General features: G+C 43.6%; 1 protein-coding gene and 1 long non-coding RNA gene across 3 annotated transcripts; both read right to left on the bottom strand.

Moving 5' to 3' along the window:
- Window positions 1-3,681: 3,681 nt before the first annotated feature.
- Window positions 3,682-12,065, bottom strand: PDP1 (pyruvate dehydrogenase phosphatase catalytic subunit 1). Of its 2 annotated transcripts, XM_072949459.1 has the most exons (3): window positions 11,927-12,063; window positions 11,139-11,173; window positions 3,682-7,479 (listed from the first exon to the last, which is right to left on the bottom strand). In XM_072949459.1, the coding sequence occupies exons 2-3, from the start codon at window positions 11,167-11,169 to the stop codon at window positions 5,822-5,824; spliced, it is 1,689 nt and encodes a 562-aa protein (XP_072805560.1). In that variant the 5' UTR covers window positions 11,170-11,173; window positions 11,927-12,063; the 3' UTR covers window positions 3,682-5,821. The 2 variants fall into 2 exon arrangements, with proteins under 2 accessions (XP_072805560.1, XP_072805561.1); XM_072949460.1 differs by lacking the exon at window positions 11,139-11,173 and having other exon boundaries at window positions 11,927-12,065.
- Window positions 12,066-18,855: 6,790 nt separating this feature from the next.
- Window positions 18,856-20,732, bottom strand: LOC116285584 (uncharacterized). The gene is made up of 2 exons (XR_012063972.1): window positions 20,494-20,732; window positions 18,856-18,999 (listed from the first exon to the last, which is right to left on the bottom strand). It is a non-coding gene; the product is annotated as an uncharacterized lncRNA (long non-coding RNA).
- Between the last annotated feature and the right edge of the window lie 3,653 nt (window positions 20,733-24,385).

The raw sequence follows: 24,385 nt of genomic DNA, 5'->3' as shown, positions 1-24,385 counted from the left end.
CTTCAGTTTGTTTTAAGGATTATGTTGGTCGGGTCCTGGCCGGAAACTGATTTCAACTTACATTGTTCAAATGAATGAATTACTATGAGAGACATGGAGGCAAGCGAGCCTGGGAGGTGCAGCCTGGAGGGTTCAGCTTCCAGGCACACCAAGCAGGGCAGAGATGGCTTAGAGAAGGAGTTGAGGGGCCAGAGACTGGCCAGCACTACAAATTAAATGAGAAAGCATGTAGTGTACTTTCCACACGACCTGGCACATGCATAGTAAGCAGTCATGGTTACTATTAGCCCTACTATGGCTGCTGGGTCAGTGGACTTTCTGGTTACACCTGATGTCATGTTGCCCCTCTAAGCAAGAGCCACGGGGATGTGACTTCACAGTCACAAGGCCCTGGTTTCACAGCACACGCTTTCTGATCTGCTCAGTCTCACGGCTCCGTCTCTGCTGATACCAGGGCTTCAGTGATCTAGTCTCTGTTTTCATCAGGCTAAATCAGGCTGTTTAGCCTGTCCCCAGGTTTGAAGCAAGAAAAAATGATTTCTAAGCAAAGTTCTTTTGAGAAGACTGTCCATCTGGGGACCACAGATCCCTTTCCATATGGTCAGTTTCAAAGACTTTCCTTCTTCCCTCATATCTAATGAGCAGAGATAAAATGGTCATGTTAATGGAAATTGCCTTGCACTCCAACTGCTGCTGCCCTAGCATAAAATCCATGACTTCATAAGGGCTTAAAAATGGTTTTTAAAGTCCTTTCCCTCGCCACTGTTCAGCTGGCTGCTGTCTTTCCACAGCTTTGCTTTCATCCCTGTCGCTGGTCCAAGGTGTCAGAGGGTCTGATGTTCCCTGCCCCCATTACCGCCTCTAATCACACCTCTCTCTTCCTTTCGCCTGCCGCCTTTTCCACCCCCTCCTTGGATCTCTTGTCCCATTTCTCATTCTTCTCAGCTTTCACGCTTGTAGGCTGGCCTCTTAGTCACCACACACAGCCAATCAGACTGGTTTCGCCCTTCAAGGAGACAGGCTGATTAAATCACCGCAGGTGAGATAGAATCTTTGGTTCTTTGACTTTTCTTGGCTGCTTGTTGTAGCTCAGAGACCCAGGTTTGAGGTTTCTGAAGGCTGAATGTGATCACTGACCTCCTTGCTCTGTAGTAAAATCTGTGCAGTCTGGTTGAGTGTGTGTTGCAGGCAGGTCAGTCAGTGAACTGGGTATGGCGCAGAAAAGCAGAGACGTGGGACTCTGGGGCAGGGTCTTACACGGGAACTCTCCCCATCACCCGCCTTCGGGCAGAAAAGGTGAACCAACATGAATTGAGTTCTCTTGGAGCTCGGTGCCAGGTACTTCCAAACAGCAGCTACAGCTCTTGGTGGGGCTCCTTCCATTCTGGGCAAAAGGAGCTGAGGGAGGGGGCAAGGGTGGGGTAGGGACGATTTAGCAAAATCTTACTGGAGGGAAATGAATTGCCTTTTGGGATTCAACTGACTCACTTGATGGTTGAGTCTCTGAGGTCTCTCCCAGTGAACAGAGGGCACCATCTCCCCAGGGCGATGCTAAATCTGTCCAGAGCCAATCTGTACATTGGTACTTTAATTTTTTCTTTCAAATATTAGCTCTTTGCAAGAGGAAACTACTTCAGATTTTAGAAATCACTGAATCTTAACCATAAAATGAAACTATAATTACAGGAATAAATTATTTCTTTGCATCTAGATTGAGATGTTAACTTCTGATGAAGGAGAGAACTTCCTAAAGTTCACTTAGTTTTTCCTTAATCGACTGTATATCTCTATAAAATAAAGTCAATGCTGAACATGTTTTATTCAATATTCTGTTGGCTCAGCAAGAGAAACAAAACCCATAAAACCCATGGGCCCTGACCTTAAAGAACTGAAAATCTTGATGGGCAAACAAGATAAAGTTCAAAAATTATTAGAGCAATTTAAAACCAGATACGTGTATATTTTATGAACCTAAATACTGACTAAATAATTGAGCCTAAATTGTGTGGCCCTTAAAATATGTACGTTGGATAATCACTTTTAATGGCACATGAAAAGTATGAATTCCATCATTCTTAATATATTTACTCTGAAGACTTGTAACTTAAAAGCTCTTTAGGAAACAGTGCTGTACATTGTTAGGATTCAATCCAAGGTTTAAATTTCGTCATAAGAACCGGGCTGACTGGATTTGATAGGATTAAGCTTGGCTTTCAAAGTAAATGCTGAAAGAGCAAAGGAAATGACCTTCATCCTGTAACAAATCAATTCAGGTGCCATTAAGAGGTCTTCATTTTCCCAGCATGTCCGGGACTCACCTTTTAGCTTTTGAAGATCTGAAAAATTCTATCATGAACAGCAATTGTTTTATTTATGAAGAAGGTCAGAACTATGATATGTTAACCTATAAACTAAGGACAGCACAGTTACCTGGACCCTCTTGCTATACCCCAGAACAAAGCTAACAGTAGCCCATATTCAGGCATGTGTTTGACTACTGACCAGAAAAGCTCATTCTAGGCAGTACTAATTCCGTAAAAGCAGAAATATTCAAGTCAGCTACAGCATCCCAGTCAGCGTTTAATCCACTTCCTTCCTCATCTCTTACCATAGCAACAGCTGATGGAGTGATAAACCAAGACCACCAAAGACCAAGGTATAATTTGTCTTTTTCTTGTAAGATGGTCATTAACTCAATCAATTAACTCAACAAGATTCTCAGTGGGAGAAGCACAGAGGTCATTAGCAAAGGACCACCCCCTAATCCCTCCAAATTTTTCACCATTAAACATTTTCATCACTTGTTTAAAGGGCATTAAAAAAAAAGTCTTACCACCAAGGCATAGACCACAAACTCACTTGTAATCATATTTGCAAAGTTAAACCTACACTTCAACCAAATAGTATTCCTGGGAATTGCTACCCAAAAGGTAGCTTTAAAGGGGGAGAGGGAGGGGGCTAACAACGCCCATCAACAGTGGATAAACTGTGATACGTTCATACAACGGAATGCTACCTGGTAATAAGGAGACTATGAATATGCTCAACAACATAAATGGATCTCAAAAAATGAACAAAAGTCACACAAAGAGCACATATATGATTTCATTTATATGAATTCCTAGAACAAGCAACACTAACCTATGGTGACAGAAGTCAGAACAGTAGTTTTGTGGGGAGGGATTAGCATGAGGGAGTTTTCTGCTGGAATAACAGAAAAGTTCTGTCTCTTCATTGGGGTTGCAGCTGCCAAACCTCATACTACACATTTAAAATCTGTGCATTTTATTGAATGTAAATTATACCTCAGTTTTTTAAAAAAGCACCATCTATCTAGTGAATTCTAAAGTTAAGTATATTCTACCACTGAAAGCATCTACTGAATTTTACTATTAATTAAAAACCAACACAGGTCATTCAGAAAGCAGATATGAAGCTTTAATTCACTGGGCATTTCTCTGACCATTTTCTGTATTATATATAAACTCTTCACATTTCTTCACAGAGATATATCTTTTGTAAGACAGTTTTTTCCCAAGTACTGTGCACCATACCACCACTGCATTCAACTAGTTAAGGGCAGAGTATGGTACCATGAGCCACTGACTAAATACAGAGGTTGATACATATGTTAGAAAGTTTAAATTGAAAAAGTTTAAGAAAGGCTAAATACCAGGAAAGTCTACATGTATTCTTTAATTCTAGATATCACATCACAGTGACAACCAATTACAATAAAATCACAATTTCTTTTGGATGATAGTACATTCAGATTTCTAGCATCCATTTTTTTTTCCATTTCTACACCGCATTTTTATTTCTATAGAGTAGACAGGCTTTCGGACTGCAGACAAAGTGTAATAATATGAATTACTATCTTGATCATGACCACAGGAAACCAAATTTATATATAGTGTACTATATCGAGACAAGACTTTTATTAAATATATAATAATACAGAACTCTATAGTGGTGGTGTTCAAGAGAAATTCAAATAATAGCCTGAAAATGAGTTTTAACTGTTATTGCATTCTAATATATTTCATTAAAAGATGAAGTCTCTGTCAAAACATTTATAAATAAATATATAGTGCTTTCCCCCCCTCCAAAATACTGCCTAGGAGAAAAGTTCCAAGCTGACTCAAGGGGGAAAAAACAGACCTCAGAAAACAAACATTATATGATGTTCTGAGCTGCAATCTTCCTGAGTCTGTTTTCAATTGCAAGAAATTTTGCAGCCAATTCTACATTGCTTCAGTGCCCACATTCCAGAGGGAGTCCTTGAATACCTAGTTCATATTCCACAGAAATCTGAAAGGACTCCTAGACATCCCTCAACTAATTACACAAGGGAAAACTGATCATGTTTTGTATTAAATATCTATGAAAATCAAACATAGTCATAGCCATGCTTTAACAGTAATGCTAGAATTAACTAATGAAAATATATGCACAGCTGTACATTAAACACAGGAACAAAATGCCATTTGATGCATATCAAATAAGCTTCCAAAAAGCCAATTTGAATATATTTATTTTCATTTACTTTGATACAGCACTGGAAGAGACTGCATATAATTACAGAGACTGCTGCGAACAACACTTGATGCCACTAAGTGTTTTATTAAGCATCAGGCATGCACAAGTTACCTCTTAAAATTTCTCATGAATATATCTTAACATTCCTATTTATAAGCTACAGTATGTTTGAAGCATTTAGTGACTTTTAAGCCAATTATTTTAACTGACCTATGTCTAAGTGGAGAAAAACAAAAACTTCTTCCCCGTCTCAACACCAGCAGGTAAGACTTTATTCCCCAAAATTCTGGATTTGAATTTATTTCATATATGTCATCTTTACAATTCCAAAAGTGATGAAAATTCTTATCACTACTAAATTAGAAGTATGACTTGTCAGCAGCAGTCTACCCACCACACACTCACAGCACGCCAAGCTTTGGGGATTACATGGTAAGAGCGATGTGCTGGTGGCTACAGATGACAGTAACTGAACATATCAGTCTCTTCTCTTTTTTCTGGATCTTTTTATTTCAAACTAAGTTAAGCCTTTCATTAATACAGACTAAAAAAGTTCTCTTTTATTTAACATCAATATGAGTAAATAAAACTAAAAACCTTTATTGTCTTCAAGTGTGTGGCAAAACAGAAAATGTTTCAATTACATTAGGTAATCAGGGGCTGGGGAAGAGAGTAGTTTGTTTTTTCATTCAAGAAGCATTCCAGTCAAATAATCACAAACACAAATTCAGATTGCTTGGTTCTCGGTTGTTTATGGCTTAAAGTACTGGATTTGAAAACTACTCCAGGTAAAAATAAATTTATATGAATAATGCATAGATTGTATATCTAGGAAATCATGCAATAAATAAATGTCCTCACACACTGGAATCTTGGTGATGAAAGGGGTCTGCAGGTGTGAACAGTAATTTTTTTTTTCCTTTCACCAGCAGAGTACACCCAGCAAGATCCTTGCTTTTGGCCTGTTCAAGCTCCTATCTGCCAGGTCATCCTGATTTGCTCAGACTGATAAAAGATGTCACAAGACAACTGCAATAAGGGACTGACGGGCCCCAAGTGCAGGTGTGCGGGTGCCGTGAGGTCCGGGCTACACAGGGCGAGACTCCTGATCCTACCGCCCTGCTGCAAAAGCAATGTGGAGGACCCGACCGACCAGAGTGCCAAATGGGGAAATGCTTACAATGACCCACTGGAAGTGTTTATTACGTTCACTAGTATCTTTTAAAAATCTCTCTGCCCTTTAAATCTGTGAGTTAAGACCTGCCAGGGTAAGACGCACTCACTACTCCTGGTTTTGGCAGGCCCCTACGACGTGCGAGTTGAACTGCACTACGATGATTGTAATGTCGTCTCTGTACATCCGAGCGAGCTCTTCAGGAAGACTGAGCATTTTGGAGAGGCGCTCGTGATCGACAGCCCCAAACTCGTTGTTGCCCACAGCATGGCGGATAAGATGGGTGGCGGCATTCTGGTCCTCAAACACCGACGACATCTTGGCTCTCCTTTCTGTTAAAAGGCCATGCATCTGTCCCAGGGTCACCTTGTAGCCACCGACAGCTATGGGCTGCTGGTGATGCATGCCCGTCAGGTGCTCGCCCACAATCCTAACCACGTCCTGCCGGTGCATCGTCTCCCACAGCCCATCAGTAGCCAGTACCAGAAACTTATCCTGTGGCCTTAATCGATGGTAAGTTACCTCGGGCTCAGCAGTGAGGTAAGGAGGTGTGTAATAATTAGGGGGGATGAATTTGGTGTATTCGTTGTCATTCAGCTGGTCTGGGCCAGATTCTATCACTCTCTTTTGAAGGTCAATGCTCCATTTGAACTTTACGTCTCCAAAAGCCCTGAACGGCATGAGCAAGCCCAGCAGCCGGTCCTGCTTCACCACACTCTTGGCCTCATTCTTCGGGTGCTCCAATTTCAGCCGTTCCACTTCTCGTTCATTCTGAGCATTGTGGTCGTTAGACAGAGTGACTGCTGACCAAGAGCCGTCCTCTTCCTGCACACCCAGCATGGCTCTGCTGTCACCAGTATTGGCCACATGAAGGTCAACACCATCCACGTGGGCCACACACGCTGTGGCCCCAGAAAATGCCACTCGAAGCACCAGGTAGTTGAGGAAAGAGTTGGGGTCCCCGACTTGAGCCTCCAGGGAGATGTCATTGTCGAGCCTCTTGAAAGCATTAATCAAAGCCTCCTTGACGTCAATGTCCGTCGACTCCCCAGTGTTGAGGTCTATAAGCTCTTGCCAGTAAGTCCTCAGGCTGTTGAAGTATAATTTGGACGCCTCCTTACTGAAGTAGTCGTTGGGGTGTTTGTGCCACTGGAGAATGGGGAGCAGCGCTCGACCGCTCTCCACCGCGTTTTCAATCTCTAGCAGAGTCTCGTGGGGTAACAAAGAGACAGCGATGTAATAGAAGAGTCTTTCACTGACCGCCTGGGAGCAAGCACAGCCTGCGTGGCCGTCAAAAACCCCCAGGAGCATCCCTCTGGTCTGCAGGCAGGTGGCTGCGCTTCTCCGGTCCTCGATGGGTGCGTTTGCAGGCAGCTGATTGCTGTCAAAACCAAGGACAGAACTGACATTTTTGCCGTCAAATTCTGGCACTTTGAAGCTGTATTCATTAGCTTTCAGGATGCTGTTGACTTGCGGAGGGGTGAGGTAAAATTTCTGCGGTGTGGAAGCGTACCTCCTCCCTTGGGTGTACTGCCACCAGCTGTCCTTCGGCCTGTAAAAGGTAGCATACGCCGGATGGGGCGTGTATCTCAGGCGACTCTGAGGAATGTAAGGGGGTGAGCAGCAGAGATGTTTGTGGTGGCAGTAGCACGCAGTGCCATAGATTCTGCTCAGTTCACAGTTACGGATCAGAGGGAAAAACAGTTGGGTTGGTGCTGGCATGGCATCGGAGAACAGCGGCAGGCTGGAACTTCTGACTGGGATTCCTAGACAGCAAATTACACAGGTACACACAAAGAAAGAAGTTTACCTTTAGATTATTCCATCTATTTTTGCTTTCTTAAGAAATATTTAGCAGGTGAGCCTACACGCTCCCTGGGCTAGGAGGCACTACATTTCACACGTGTATCATGTACTAGTTCCACAGGATACATTCCGCTAAGCACACCTCCCAATCACTTACGGAGCCAGGACTGAACTGCGAGGCTAGCTTTCCTTTCTCTTCTCTTCGTATTTCTCTGTGCAGCACAAAATGTGCAGAATGTACAATAGATTTGGCTGGGGAGAGCGGGGGAGATGAAGGTTACATAACATTATGCAGTGGCAGCCTACCTAGCCAATCGCCCTTCTCCCCATCCTTCACAAAGGCCGCGGGTCCCCCACAGTGCACAGGGACTCCTCCCACTTAGGAGGATCCTGTTTCTAGACCTGTTGACCAATGTCAGCATCCGATTATACACCAAAAACGTGTTAGGATGCAGTCCCAACCTGCCTGTAGTCATGAATTACTTCTAAGTTATGTACATATTCTATATATTAATATAACAACCACTGCAACATATGTAAGAAAGGTTTCACATAATGAATAAAAACATAAGTTCTAATGCGTCCATCCCAGCAGATGGTCTCGCAAACAATGCCTCTCCAGACCACCGTGCCAATGTGGTAAGTTTACGGACACGGGTCTGCCACCAATTCACCGCATAATCCTGGAAAAGCAGGCTCACCTCTTTGAGCTTCACTTTCCTAAGCTGTGAATGAACACATGCTACCTGAGGCTGCTTCTAAGACTCTGTGCCTTTATAAAAACTGTGTGTTGAAGTGAGACTTTGAAATCAAATGCAGATTTTATTTATTCATTAATTTTACTGTGCCCTCTGCGATAAAAAAAAAAAAGATTAAGTATTCCAGTAGCTTTAAAACTTTGTTAGTAATGTAAATGGTCTCAGTTCTGGAATTTAATTTACTGCTAGCATTTTCTTCTGCTTATCAGCCATAAGAGAAAGCTACAGAAATATGACTTTTGCCTATTATGAATCCCCAGAACTCACCCGTAGAAAAATATTTTCTCTTACATTAAAGAAAAAAAGGTATCTATTTGCCCTTGGAAATTAACAAATAGTGAAATAGTAGTCTAATAGTCTAAGGCTTAGATAAAAAAGGTACAGTATTATAATCATGACTATATCAAAATCATATCACTTACTATGTGACACTGAAAATATTTTGCTGGGTTTTTATGTAGAAAATTTAACGAATGTACAATTAATTCAGGTAATTCATACAAGAAAAAAAATCTCTTCTTCCTTATTATTGAGGAGATCTTCTCTGAGTTCTTGAAGTATTGCCCCAAAGTATTAATTTGGCCTATAAATAAACAAGCTTTAGAAATATTTTAAATAAGGAAACAAATGCAATAAACAAAAAGGAGTAAGAAAGATAAAACCATTGAGTCTTAATATCAACTATTCCTTCCTAAGGTTGAACACATTAAGCAAAAATTACAAATACAGACAGTGTTAGCTCTGTATTACACTGTTTTCACGTACCCTCTCTTGAAGAACAGTTTGAAAAGTGGTAAGTGGGATGTGAGGAGGGGAGCAGAGAAAGCACTGGGTAATGACTGATTCTTGTTTGCTTCTGTAATAAGCACTACATAAACCAGTTATATAGAACCCCTTCTGCAAATGACAGAATACCATTATTTTAGCTGCACAATTTAAGGGATTTGTTTACAAAATTGAAGACAAGATTAGGCAACAGAAGGTAATGATTAGAATTTTGAAAATAAGACCAATAACTAAGCGTTCTGAAATGCAATAATGAGACATAGAAATTCCAGTACAGGAATCTATCAAGACCAACCACTTAAATAACAGCACTTCAAACTGAATACCTGAAAGTCATCCAAAGGTTAAGTGTACATGACTAAGCCAGGAGATGTGCTCAAATGCTGGGCCACATGACACTGGCTTCCAGACATAAAACATCTCTCTTGCCAGGTCTGTATGCAGAAAGCACATTAATTCATTTCATGCTTTGTAAAAGATTATTTCTATTACTAAAAATGTAAACAGATACTAATCTTAGTAAGAGAAATTTTTTCCGTAACTTTATATAAGTTTGCATTTATGCTCAACTTAAGACTTAATCTTAAGAGGAAAAAAAATGCACATGTTACTGCATGGATTGTAAATTGAATCAAAGTACAGCAAGCCCACGCGTGCGTGTGTTTGGAGAGGGGTCTGACAGACATGCATAACAGGATTTGGCTATATGACATCTGATCAAGGAATAACAAATCCATGAAACCGACATCTTCCTTAAATTCCTTTGTTTTGATAATTCTTCTGCTTTCATAATTGACAGGAAAATGAATGAATTACTGTGGCAAAATAATCGATTCTGGCAGCAGCTGCTTTGAATAATACGGAAATGGAAATTCAACAGCAAGTACTCAAATAAATAATATACATTTTTCCTTGAGGGATAAATTCTCTACACTGAAAACAAAAAGCAGAGAATGAATTTTATCAACTCTATCTTTCAGTTACTCAGGGGCTTAGCATATGGACTGAGATGCCTCAACTCCCAAACACGCTTTCAAAAGACAAATTCTTAGGGAAGTTACCTACTCTGTAGTTAATGAACATTTTGTCACCACCAGTACAAGTGACATACTCTCTCCATCAGACCAGTTACTCTTAGAAGTCAAAGTACTTTCAAATGCTTTCATAAACCGTAAGTGAGCATTCAAAATCTCCGAGTTTCTTTCTAAATATCCTGAATATCCAACAACAAAACCCCATGCAATCAAAATTGTTGTTAACAGTTGTTGACAAACTGATGTCAACTGTTACTGACAAACTTGCTAAATGAACGGAGGCTCTTGATTAGGCAGTAAGAATGAAAGCACGGCACGGTACAGCTGCGGTAACCTGGAGCGGTGTCAAATTTTCAAGGTATTTCCGACCACAATTTCACTAAAAAGTTCCTATCCCGAGATGCAGACTTAGCCACCTTATATGCAGCATCTGGTCTTAGGCAGATTTTGCCAATGACTAATAAGATGAGCTGCACCCAGAAACAGGAAAAGAGACCCATCCACTCTTACTGATGTGCTCAGCAGAGCCGGTGCCAAGAAATGATTCCAGTTCATCAATAAACTCAAGAACAAATTAATTAGAGAACGCTATTACCACACCAATAACAGAGCTCTAGCTTTGCAGAGCTTTTCTGAATGGGAAGAAAAATTCTATACTAATCACTAAATGTGTCAGAACCCCAGTTTATGTAATCCGATTGCATTAAACACCCTGCAAAAAGACTGCGATTTTTCAGCATTTGGGGGCAAGGTCTAGCCATTTCACAGCTTTGGCTATTTCTACACGAATGAAGAACCAGTTGCCTTCGGAAGACACGAAGCCCCAAGACAGCACTTGTTTGATTAGCTTCCTTTGTCTCTACCTGAAAATTGCACTCACTAAGGCATCAAAGCTATCCCGGTCCAGGATGCTTTTGTCCCGCTGTTGTATCTACCTCACCTCTTAATTCCACACCGACCCACGTTTAAAACCATGCACACAACAAAATCAGTCACCATCCTTCCTGGGTACCCAACGCAGGTAGTTAAGTGAATACCTACCAATTCGTCTGGGCCCGGGACACACACACATTCTCCTGTCATCACAACACGGAGCCGACAACATCCACAACCCGCGCGGGCAGCAGCAGCGACAGCAGCACCGGCCCATTGAAAGCAAGGAAGAGATGCTCATTAGAGGAGGCGGCGGCGGCGGGGGAGGAGAGAGCGGAGGAGGGGCGAGGTCTCGCTCCGGCCCGGTGAATGGGGCTAGGAGGGGGAAGAGGATGGAGGAGGGAGAAAGGGGTGGGGAGAAGAAGGAAATCAAACAAACCAACCCACCCCGCGGGAGAGGCAGAGCCACAGCCCGAGGCGGCGGGGGCCCGGACACCGGCAGAGGCGCGCCCCGGGGCCGGCCAGTCCATCCAGCCCCGGCGAGGAGCCCACGGGCGCGCGGCATCCTCCGCCCGCCCACGCCGCGCCGGCTTCAGTCCTAGAAACCCGGGGTCGGGCGGCGGCGGCTGCCCGTGGGGTCACCCGGGACCCCAGGGTGTGTAAAGAGGGCTCCTCAAGCAGAGACGCCGCACCACCTGCGCCGCACCTCCCTGGAGCCCACCCTCCCGCGGGTCCCCAAGGCGCCCCCGGCGCTGACAGCGGGAGCGGCGGGCCCGCCCCCCGCCGCGAGTCCGCGGGGGCCCCCAGCGCCTCCACGCCCGACTCCCCCGGCTCGTCCCTCCGCACGCTCGCTGCCGCCGCGCCCCACGCGCGCCGGGCGCCCCCCTCACAACTTTGGGCGAGCGGAGGAGGATTCCGGACAGAGCGGCTCGGGGCCGGGAGCAGGGAATACGAACCGGGCACGGCAGGGGAGCAGCGGCTTGTTCCCGACGAGGAGGCGGCCGCGGCGGCGGCACCTCCCGGCGCTCGGTCCACGCAGCCTGGCTCAGCTCCCCGGAGCGCGGCCCCTCGCCCCAGGCCGGCCCACTCCGCGCCCCTGCCCCGCCGGGCCGCCACCCTGCCCCGCCCGCACGTTCCGGCCGGAGAGCTTCCCGCCTCCCGATTGGCTGCGCAGTGGCGAGTGGGCGGGGAAGAGGAGAGCGGGCCGCAGCCAGGGGCGTGAGGGCGGAAGAGCGGCGCGCTCCCCTCCAGCTTTGTGACGTCATGGGGGTCAGACGATCCCTTCCATTCGGCGCGAGCTGCCCATTGGTTCCGCGGGCCCGCCTCACGTGACCGCGCCCTCGCCCGGTAGCGGGGTGGAGGGTGGGGCTGCGCGGCGGTGATGCGGTTGGCCATGGACCCAGAGGGAGGAAGCGCCCGGGCCGGCCCCAGCATCCCCACGTGAGTGGGGCCCCGCGGACCCGCCGCTCCCCGCCGGGCGCGCTTCCGAGAATCCCTGGCACCGCGGCCGGGGAGCAGCCGAGCGCATGGGCAGCCTTAGAGGCCGAGCCAACCCCGCGCCTTGCGGGTGGGCCCAGGCTTCGTAGAATTAAGCTGCCAGGCGACTCCCTGTCCAACGGGAAACCAAATTCCATCGAGTCGCCCCAGCCTGAAATGAAGAGCACCATAACCGGAGGCTAACTTTGGCCTCATTCGATACTTTGCAGATTTTAGGAGCGTTAACTTGGACAATGTTTTCTGTCATTTTCTGGACACCTCTCAGGGCCCAGGGAGAGGAAGCTAGTCTAAACATCAGCGAGAGGAAGTTGTGATGAAGGAATTCTTTCCCCTGTAGAGTAGGTGTGTGCTCACGTTTTCTCAAGGGCTTTGAAATCAGTATTGACTCATTTACCCTGAATGGTTACAAGGAAGAGGGTGGAACGCAGTCTGCAGAAGTGGGAAGAGCCCTGGACTTGGTGTCAGGACCTTCATCCAAGTCATTTCCTCTCCATGAGACTCAAGTTTCCGCTTCTGTGAGATGAGGCTGGATTTGGGGTGGCATTGGCCTTCTGTGGTTAAAAGGAAGATTATCTCAAGGGCTCCTTCATTTGCTTCCATCCACACATAATCCCTTCTTTATGGGAGCTGAGTCACTGGTAGTGGCTTCTAAAAGCTTCATTGGAGATATCACATAGATCATGCACTTATCCTGCCTTCTGCTAAACAGTTTACTTTGATTTATTAAGGATATTTGCTTACTAACTAGTAAAGGTCACAGAGTGGGCTGGATATAAAAACTGTCATTGGAGAGTTAACAGTATTGGAGAGTTATTAATTAGCATTATCTGATTTTTGTGTAATAATGGAAAATTTTTATTGACGCAAAAAAGTGCCAGAAACTGGTTCTTTATAACTCCTGGATCTTTCCAGCTGCCTCCTCAATTCTCTGAATAAATTAGAGAGCCTTTTTGCCCAGTCCCAGGTTGCCCATGGAATTCTTGTGGCTATTTTATGTGGCCTTCATCCCATTTTACAGAGTTCATCTGCCTCACTTCAGCCCTCCTTTCTACTTCTCAAATGAGCTTCCCATAAATTTGTAAGTATTCTTCATTGTCCGTTTTTTTTTTGAGTATCTGATTTATGTATCTGGTTTTCTCATCTCAGAGGCAGAGTAAAGGTGATATAGTAGAGTGAGTTCGAGCACAGCTGGAGAGCCAGGCTGCCTGGGCTCCAGTCCCAGCTCTGCAGCTTACTGTATGGTGTTGGGAACCTCTTCCTGGCTCAGCTCTCTCATATGTAAGACAGGAATAAAAATAGAGAAATTTTTAACCTCATGGGGTTGTATTGAGTGAGTTGATATAAATATGTATCACGCTAAGAATAAGTATTAGCTGTCTTTAATGTTATAGATATGTCCAGCTCAGTGTGTGTTAATTAAGGACTCCCAGAGGGTAGGAGACTCAGAACCTCAAGTGCAACGTGTACTACACTAGACACTAATAAGTTATTAATAGACTGGAGTTTTAGAACCTCAGGATATCAGGTTAAAGTAATTTACATAAGTGTCACTACCTCTTAGCCCCTGCTTTGCAGGCATGGATTGAAGGAAAGTGGATATTTAATTTGAGAGTTTCTGCCTGAGGACTCAGAAGTGAAGTTTACACTAGGTCTGTCTGTTGTCTATAAACTTTTTTCCTCATGATTGTGAAAACAGAATAATGAGACCCCGGAGTATTTACATTCCTATCAATGACCTCTTCAAGTCACCTTGGTAGTGTACATCCTCATTCCACCACAACACTGCCATTATTCAGAGCACTTTTTAAATGATCTTTGCACATTGTTTTTGGATCTGCACAGGAAGCGCCAGCTTATTTTACTAGAACCGGCACCTTGGTTTTTATACCAAAGTAGTATTGATTCCCCCATGTTATTATGCTTAGTTCTGAACAACCTATTTCTGAAAATAACATCCACTCTCAAAAACCTGGTATTTGCCACCACTAAATATAGTCGAAAGAATTTGTCATAATTATTGAAGGCTATGCCAAGATATTTCTGGAATCAGAATAAAGGTTCCCCGAAGTAATGGCTTTGAAATAAACTCACTTAGAGATGTAAGTTTTGTTCCCTAGCTGCAAAATTGTGTGATGCAGTGATATGTATGTTCTAAATAAAGTCACAGTTCTTCTGCAGAGGAACCGTTTGTACCATCTGGCTAAGGCCGGGGCAGGTCCTTGGGTTTGCTGCTCTGACCTCGCAGACCGTTTTAGCCACCAGAACACCTGTTGACACTTTGACATTGGAAGGTGTAGAAAAAGAGCACTGAAACAGCCCAGGATTTTTGTAGAGAAGGGCAGGCAGGGAGAGACGAAGTGGCTTCTAAAATAGTATGGCACAGAGAACACACTGAGCAGGAATATCTATTTTGTCTACACACTGCTTTCTGTGATACCAAAAATGCAAAGACTGTTCCTGAATGAGACCCTTAACACTTAGTCATCTTCTTGCCCTGGAATAAACTGGGAAATAAGCAAGTGCTTAACCAGGTTGGCCTGGCATTCTTGTGGGTGGATGATAAGACCCTTGAGGGTATTGAGGTTAACTATGACGACATGGAGGTGGTCCAGTGGAGTCTCAGTGGTGCCAGCCAGGAAGCTTAAAATAGACCTGCATGTGGGTCTGAGATGCTGTCAGCCTGATGGCTAGTGAGCGGCCAGGGCGTTTGCCAAAATCAGCAATTAGTGGGAGGAGAGGCTGCTGAACACTCATCTTTAGCTCCTGCCTCCCTCCAGGTCTTGGATAGGAAATCAGCAAATAATTACTAAGTACATAAGCAATAGGTACCTTTTTATTACTATCCTGGGGTTGAGAGTTGCTTTTCTGAAATTAAGTTATTTGGAGTTATTGGAACACTGAGGTCAGCAAATCATCTACAAGAAAGAAACAAAACCTGTCCTGTGGCTCATTTCTTGTGGGCCAAAGGCTGTTATGGGTGTGGTCACATCTGTCTCATCTGATATTTTAAAAGTAGTCTGTTCTCATCAGAATTCATGAGGCAGTAGTATGTTTGAGGAATATACATGTAGCTATATACATGTAGAATATACATGTATATACATGTATACATATATGTATATCAAAGGTAAATATTCTACATGTATATACATATGAATACATGTATATACATGTAGCTTCATTCCCTTGCAAAATTAGGGACAAAAACCTCCTAGAGAATAGGCAGGAAGTTTCTGTGCCTTAATTTAATGTGACAAAATATGAAAAGTAGGTGTCTGGGATTGCTTTATTAGAGGTTCAGGAGCTTTTAGTAAGAAGACTGCAGGTCTGTAGACCTGAGGCAGGCATGTATTTCGAAAATCACTCTTAATGAGGGTATCTTCAAATAGTAAGGATGCTGTGCGTGGGGGGAGGGGCATTACTGTCTAGCCATCAGACCGTCAGGCAGGATTACTTCATCAGTGTAATTCTGTAGATGATTCTCCAGTATACAGAGGTAAAAGGTGAAGGAAGGGTTTCAGGGGAACTGAGACATTGGGGTGGGTCTGTACTTAGCATTAGGTGCCAGGTCCTGGGTGCCCTGACCAGGTCATGCCAATCTGCAAATTTTCGCCAAAGCCCCTGCGCTATGAACTCAAAAATAATAGCTACTGATTTGCACCCACTTCTTAAAAACGTGTAATTCCTTGCTTCCCTGTACACCTTAACTGTTAGAGTATAAGCTTTTCGAGGGCAGGGACCATGTCTCATGCGCCAGTATAAACCCACAGCTTGGCATATAGTGAGAACTAACAGTAGTGAGCGCTTGCTTTACACTGCCCCCCCCCTTCTAAATGCGTCGTCTCATTCTATCCTCATCACACTCATAGGAGGTAGGTGTGATCATCGTATCATTTCACAGGAGTGGAAACTGAGTCTCACTGGGGGTGATTTGCCCCAGGGTTACATAAGTAAGAAATAGTAGAACCACCTACCCTAGTGCCTGCATTCTGAGGCACTATGTTATAGTGACCACTACGCACAGTAGGTGCTCAATAATGAATGGCCTCATTTCAAATAAAGACGAAAGTGGCTTGTTACAACAGGTGAATGCATTGAGATAAAGAACTACAGAAAGTTTCCTGATTTCTTGGTGGTTTCGAAGACAAACTCTATCCTTAAAATTATAGAATTTCCACCCATGTTTATTGTGTCTGTAACCCACAATAAATTTCGCACCACCAACTGGATCACCACTGAATGGCCACTCTCTTGTCAGAGAGCTGCAGGGTTTGGTTATGGTTTTTCAGGAAAACCAGTTGTGGTTGTAAAAACATATTCTCCTTAAAAACTAAACCTTATAAATATTCGTAGATGAATATCCCTAATGTACTCAGTTCACATCCTGGTGATAAACTATGGTTGATGATATGATACGAAGTGAACAGTTTAATCTGTTGGAAGCTCTGTGATCTGCTTAAAATGTTACTTTTTAAGCAGTATCAGCTGGAGAGAGAGAAGTTCAAGGAGAGAAAGCAGACAGGAAGAGCAGTGTTAATGAGAGCTATTGAATCATCTCATTTCTGCTGGGAACAACGGGTTTGGGAAGTCTCATCAGAACGTTCAGAGTTGCTCGGGTACAATATCTGGGTTGCAATTTTACCCTTTCTTAAGGCATCATGGCTTTGCAAAATGAGTCTAAATTGAAGGCAGAGAGACCTGAGTTCAAATCCTAGCTCTGTGTCTTACTAGCTGCAATCTTCCCAGATTTATCCAATTGCTCTGACACTTAAAATCTATTGTGAGGATTAATGGTAACCTAAACGAACACGCCAAATGCCATTGGCTGCAAATAGCACCAAGTGGTTCCCTCTTGCTGCTGTAACAATCTGCCACAAATGCAGTGGCTTAGAACACACGGCTCTTACAGTTCTGGAGGTCAGAAGTCTAAAATGGGTCTCAGCTGGCTAAAATCAGGCTGTCAGCAGAGCTGCGTCCCCTTCTGGAGGCTTTAGGGGAGAATCTGTTTTCATGCCTCATCCAGCGTTGAGAAGCCATTGCGGTGCCCTGACTCCTGACGTCTTTCTCCAGCTTCAAAGGGGGCAGAGTAATAGCTTCAGATTACTGTCTGTCACTGTGATCTCTTCTGCTTTCTTCTCTAAAGGACCCTTGTGATTGCATGAGGCCCTCCTCGATAATGCAGGGTACTCTCTTTATTTTAAAATCAGCTCATTAGAAACAGTAAGTCCATCTGAAACCTTAATCCCCCCTTGCTGTGCTAGCATAGCGTATACGCAGATTCTGGGGATTGCGATGTGGACATCTTTTGGGGGGGGTGGTTCTGCATCACCACAGTGCTTGTTCATTCATTCATATACTTATCAAAGGTAAATATGAATAATAAAAGTACCTCTACCACCATCTCCCGTGCCAAGAAACCTTCTCTTTAGGTAGAGAGCTTAGATTGATGCATTAAAAAAAATTAACTGACAACACAAAATAGTACGAACAAGCCCCAATATGAGCCATTCAAGAGGAGAGATCACTTAGGTATGTGAGAGAGTAAAAAAGAAATCACTGGAAATTTTGACTCTATAAGAAGTAACAAGGGTGCCCCCTTTCCTCTACAAAAGGTAAATGTGATTTTAGGTTGTATTAAGATAAGAGAAAAGGCGGTGATAGCTTCCCTCCACTCTATCCGGTTGGGTGAATCCCCAGCAAACTTGGAAAGGTATGAAAATCTTCATTGGAGCCAGAGTGGGGCAGCCAGCAGGGTGAAGAGCCTGGACTCGGAACATATGAGACATTTAGGGATGTTTATGATGTGGTCTTAAAATATTTAAATGACAGTCATAGGAATAGAAAGCTAGGTTTATCTTTGAAAACTCTGGAGTTTGAAAAAAACTAGAATAAATGTGTAGAAGTTAGATTGAAACTCAGCATGGTAACTTTCTGTGGTTGACAGCTTTCTGAAAATGGAAGGAGCTCCCTGAACTTCCTGTCCCTGGAGATACTCAAACAGAATCTGGACAAGTGTCAAAGAATGTGCCCCCAAAGAACATTGTTCAGGTCTTGAACATTGTACTTACATTGTAGTCATTTGCATTCCAGTGTCCGTGTACAAACTGTGATGTCTTTCTGGGCTGAACCCATCATACCCATTTTTACTTGGCTTAGCAGGTAAATGACTTAGCTTCCCAATGACTGTTGGACTAGTGAAGAGAAGACGCATGGATGAGGTTGAGTGTTGGACACAGTGACCTTTAGAGGCCTTCCAACTCTGAGATTCTCAGTTCTCAGCTTGGATTTGAACTAGATCAAAGGGATGGAATTCGCTGCAAAAAGAGGGTGGCGGTGGTGTGTTCACGATTTCACAACACAGAAAGGCCCAGAAAGGAGAGGGGGCAAATCTGCGTGGAGGAGCTGTGTTGGGTGAAGGACAGGAGTTACAGCTGGGGCAGATGTTTGGGTCTTGACTCTTGAAGATCTTTAATTTCAAGGATGTTGGACTTTCTCATCCTGCAGTCTGGACTCAGGTGGACACTTGACTAAACTGTGGTGAAAGAAGAGAAGAAGTGCTCTTACAGTCCCACGCATCTTGGCTCTGTTGGGAATGGCTGAGGGCTGGCTGCGGACTGAAATGTTCCCCCACATTCTTATGCTGAAGCCCTAACCCTCAATGTGATGCTATTAAGAGGTGGGGCCTTTGGAAGGTGATTGGGTTTAGACAAGGTCATGAGGATAGGGCCTTCGTGATGGGAGTAGTTCCCTTATAAGAAGAGACACCAGCGAGCTCGCTCCCTCTCTCTCCCTCTGGCGTGTGAAGACGCATGGGGAAGAGAACAGAATCAGCCAGCACCTCACTCTAGGATTTCCCAGTCTCCAAAATCATGAGAAATGTCTGTTGTTTAAGCCACCCAGTTTGTGGTATTTTGTTAAGGTGGCCTGAGCTGGCTAATGCAGGGCTGTTGCCTAACCATGGGAGTAAAGAGTTAACACTCAGAGCTAGGCAGTGGCAGCAACAATGGAAAGGTCGGATCAGACAGAAAGAACCACCACTGAAAACATTAAGACTTGATGGTGATGTAAATAAGAAAGGTTTGAAAGGGGAGGATGTCGAAGGAGCCCATAGCTTTGTGCATGGGTTACCGTGAGGGTGGACATTTATGTCCATTGAGTTTCTTATTGTGATGGAAGGAATCTGAGAAACTATTTGGAAGACCCAGAATTTTCCACAACTGTTTCCATTAAGTCTGTGGCTGAAAATAGGCTATTTTTAATATTGATGAGAATGGAAAGTCAAGAGTATCCGTCTGTGAAGGGCAAACTGCTTTTGAGAGGTGAGCAGGAGTACTGGTAAGACTTCGCCCTCAGTGCTGGCGGCAGCGGCGGCCCTGTCGGGTAAGATTATGGGCCTGTGTGGATGAGACCCTCTGGGAGCCTCGTCCCATTTCATTAAATTACCGGTGAGGTTGGAGGCCTCTGCTTGCTCCCCACCCAGGGGCTGCTTTAGGGCACGCCCGGGGAAAATTCTCATCCACGTTAGCACGAAGGATAATTACATGTCTCTGAAATAATTGGATTTTCTTTTTAAAACTTTTGGACTCTCAACTGAATAAACACCTGACTCTGTGTGTGGGAGGTCCGGGCTGGGGAGACGGGGGAGGCCGGAGGAGCTGTGCTAAGTTTCAGAGCCAGAATTGTGGTCCAATTATAGCATGCGTGTAACGTGTTATTTTTTAGCCTCTTTCCTGTTTCTTTTGTTTTCCCCACCCTTGTTTTTCTGTCCTCTCTCCTCTTTTAATTGATGCTGCCTTGTATTTTTCGTATTCCTGAAAGTACTCCTAAATTTTTTCTGAAGCAAAGGGCAGTAAGTATAAATATATTTCTGTTTACATTGGTCCTCACTTTATAGGTGAGGATGCAGAGGCTCAGTTAATTTATCTAATTTATCTAGGGTCATAATGGATGTATTAGTTATCTATTGCTGGGTGACAAATCACCTCCAAAATTAGCAGCTTAAAACAACACACATTTATTTTCTCACCTGGTTCCTGAGAGATGGGGATGTGGGAGCAGCTTAGCTGGGTGGTTCTGGATCAGGGGCCGAAGAGGTTGCAGTCTAGCTGTCTGCTGGGGATGTAGCCGTCTGAAAGCTTGACGGGGGCTGGAGACTTGCTTCCAGCTCACTCACGTGGCTGCTGGCAGAAAAGTTCAGTGTTTTGCCTTGCAGGCCTCTCTTTAGGGCTGCGCACAGCACAGGAACTGGCTCTCCCTAGAGCGAGTGACCTGAGAGAGACACAGAGACAACGACACAGAAGCTGCATGTCTTTTATAACTTAATGTCAGAAGTGACATGCAACCAGTTTTGTATTCTATTGGTCACACAAAGCAACTCTGGTAAAGTTTGGACGGGAGTCCCCAGGGTATGAACTTCAAGGGTGGGGACATTGGGGCCACTTTGGAGGCTGCTACCTGCCACAGTGAAGAAATAATACAGTTGAGCCTGCAAGATAATTGCTTTTACAAACACACGGGATTCGCATAAGCTTACGTGTGGCCCCCAAAGCTGTTTCAGCTTTCTGGGTTTCAGTTTTCTTCCTCTGATCCCACTTACCATTGTCACTGCTGCCACAATTTCATCCATAAAGCTTTGCAAAGCCGTCTATTTAATAGCTGCTAAAGGCAAGATTGAATTTGATCCTTAAGACAACACTGGCTGATTTCACCTTTGGATTCCACTAAGAAGTGACACGTAGTAGCTAACGTAACACCATACTTGCTGACATCCTCTGAGTTTGCTAGTGCAAGACACGATTGATTATGAGTTTAATTCCTTCCACTTTTTTATGTTCTTTGCTTCATGGGAGATGTATGTGTATAAAGTATAGAAGTTTTTGGTGATCCCGCCCTCCCCCTACATAAGGTGATTCCACCCCTCATTTGTCAATGTAATGAGAAAATCCGTAAAGATACTTTCATGGGGCATATTTTTACTGCATTGCTGATCTGCGGCCAACTTTTGTCAGGCTAATAAATTAGGACATGTTGTCTTCCTGGACTCAGGAAACTGCCGGCTCAGTGTTCAGTATTCAGACCACAGGCCCATGACTCACCAGCAAACCAACTGGATAGATAAACACAGGAGATGTCATTTGCTGCTGGCTATTACCCTACCTTTTGATGATTCTTACTCTATTTTGCATCTAGAAATTCCATTTTCATTTGAAGTATTTATAAATCGATGTCATTCTCAATGTTTAAACACAATCCCAAACCAATTTCTTAGCTGAGATTGTTTTTCAGAACAGCGATGTTGAATAATCATTGGAACTTCGTTTAAGTTTGCAAGTCATTGCTGTGTGCCAGTGGTATTTGACTACTGTTGTAACTTTCTTTACATCTCTGAGCCCTCCCTCCAGGGCATATTGTGGCATGCTAGTTTGCAAATAAGATGATCAGTTTCGTAAGGGGGAGAATTTTCTCTTTACATTTGACTTATGTACAAGGTTACTAAGTTCTCTTAGAGTGCTTACTGTGTTCTAGGGTTTGAGGTATGTTCTGAAATTGGATAAAAGGGTAAGACACAGTCTTTGTGCCTTTAAAAACTTGTGGTCTAGCTGCTAGCTAAATATTAACTGGAATAATTATGAAACCATGTGATATAGCAGAAGTATTCACAAAATACTTGCAGAGAAAGAAGGGGATTAGTTTGGCCTGGTGGTGGACAGAGAAGATAATCAGGAAGAATTCTCTTAGATCGGTGTTCCCCAAATGTTGGTCCCTCTCTCTAACAGGATTTTCACTAACTTGTGGCAGAGTGAGGGGGAAAAAACAAACCTAACCTAGATTCCATCGGCTAACTCTAAGAATTTAAAAAATTCTTTAGACTGAAATTCTGTACTGACTTTTTTTCTGTTGTTATGTTCTTCACTTTATGAAGTCATGATGGTAATATATTATTATTATTTATTTTCTTTAATTGCAAGAGGAAACTCAGCATCATTCAGGTTTTCATGGGTTCATTCAGTTCTGGGTCCTTGAAATCCAAAAGGTTTGGAGCCCTTGTTCTGGGCGGCTACGCTTGTGCTGGGGTTGGACGAAAGATACATTCCTGTATGAAGAAGTTCCTGCTGTTTGCCTGTCAGTGGTTCGACCACAGCTGCATTAAGGGGAATTTCACTTGTGAGAGAGAAAAAAAATGTATGCTTGCTTTTTAAAACTGGCTTTGTTGGGGAGGGTATAGCTCAGTGGTAGAGTATGTGCTTAGCATGCACAGGGTCCTGGGTTCAATCCCCAGAACCTCCATTAAATAATGAAATTAAACCTAATTATCCCCCCAAAAGACTGATTAATAAATAAATTAATTAATTAATTTAAAAAACTAGTTTTTTTTAGGTGTTTTTCTAGTATGTGTCCAGGGGACTATTGGGGGAAGGTGAGTGTTCGAAAAACTGCCCATGGTGGTGCAGAATTTGAGCTATAGCTTTGGAAAGCCACTGTTGCCAACATGAATTCCGGTTGTAGAAGGATTTCCACACACCTGCATAAAATCTCATGAATGTAAACCTTCTACTTCTTTCTAGGTGTTGGGTTAAAAACATAACCTTTGTCTATATGATCCCTTTCTCCCCCTAGTTTTTCACCGGGGACAGAAGAAAGAGTGAGCCGTTGGATCTGTGTGTCTAAGCGGGTCAGTGGTGATAGAATTTTTAACATGCCGTGTTGTCAGTCTCCCTTGTTCGTCTCACCTACAGTAGCAAAGCTTTTCATCTATTTGCAAATGGATGCCTCTCAGGAGTTGAGCTGTATACATAATTTTAGAGGAATGTATCATCTTTGAAGAGGGATTCAGGGAGGATGACAAAGATGATAAAAGAACTGAATAATATCAAAAGATGTGTAAGAAGAATACTCTAGGGAATCCCGTATCTGAATGCTGGGGCAGTGATCTTACAGGAACTTATCTGCCCTGAGTTCCTCCCAGGATACATTCTTTAAGAATGATCAGAGATTTACTTGGAAACTTGTAAGACAACGCTTGTAAATAACAGGCTCTGTCGTCCTGTGTGTGGTGAAGAAAGAGGCTCTGAAGTCAGAGGACTCAGATTCTTGCTCACTCCTTACTACTGCCGAGTCACGACCTTGCTGAGCTTCAGTTTTCTCCTCTCTGCGATGGGAATAATAGTCTTACAGCATAGGGCTGTCATGAACAGAAGTAATGAATGTGTAATGAGCACAAACTACTACCATTCTTATATTTAAATGTTTATTACTGCTGTTTCCTTCTGGAGGGGGAGCCCGTCTCCTGGCCCTTTCTCCTTCTCTATTATGCACTGTCTTCCATCTCTGTGCCTGGAGGGTCCTGATTCAAGTGAACATGTGTACTGGTTGATTCTTTTGGCTTCCTTGAAACTAAAGTGTCTGCACATGTGCAACAATGAAGTAATGCTTATGGGGAAGATCCCTTATATTGGTTACCTGTCATATATGAAGGAAAATTAATCAAAATTTTATGTCACAATACTTCTGGACAAAATCACACAGAGAAAAAAATGCTAAGTATTGAAGCAAACTGGAAAAAAGCAAACACATTCTATTAACAACCTGCAATTCAATACCTTGTAGTAACTTATAGTGAAAAAGAATATGAAAACGAATATGTGTATGTATGACTGAAACAATATGCTGTACACCAGAAATTGACACAACATTGTGAACTGACTATACTTCAATAAAAAAAAAAAAGCTATCTGAAGGCTTCATTCTCTCCGTGACCTTTAGCAACTCAGCAATGGAAATACTAGAAGAAGATAAACACACCAGTAATAATGAAATGATGGAATATTGCATGTTCTTCCTCGTTCCTGCTTTGCAAAAAAAGAGAGAGAGAGAGAGACATGGCCTCAAGGGGTAGAATCATGCTTGACAGGGTCTGG

The sequence above is a fragment of the Vicugna pacos genome, chromosome 25, assembly GCF_048564905.1.
Source record: "Vicugna pacos chromosome 25, VicPac4, whole genome shotgun sequence".
NCBI classification, from domain to species: domain Eukaryota; kingdom Metazoa; phylum Chordata; class Mammalia; order Artiodactyla; family Camelidae; genus Vicugna; species Vicugna pacos.
Note: the sequence above shows the minus strand (reverse complement) of the source record. Positions and strands in the feature narration are given on the sequence as shown.

Excerpts from the sequence above, each read along its gene's own strand:
- PDP1 (XM_072949459.1), bottom strand. The coding sequence starts at position 11,169 with ATGTGTGTGTGTCCCGGGCCCAGACGAATTG. Across the intron at positions 7,480-11,138 it reads TCCCGGGCCCAGACGAATTG|GAATCCCAGTCAGAAGTTCC; the intron begins GTAGGTATTCAC and ends TTTGCTGTCTAG.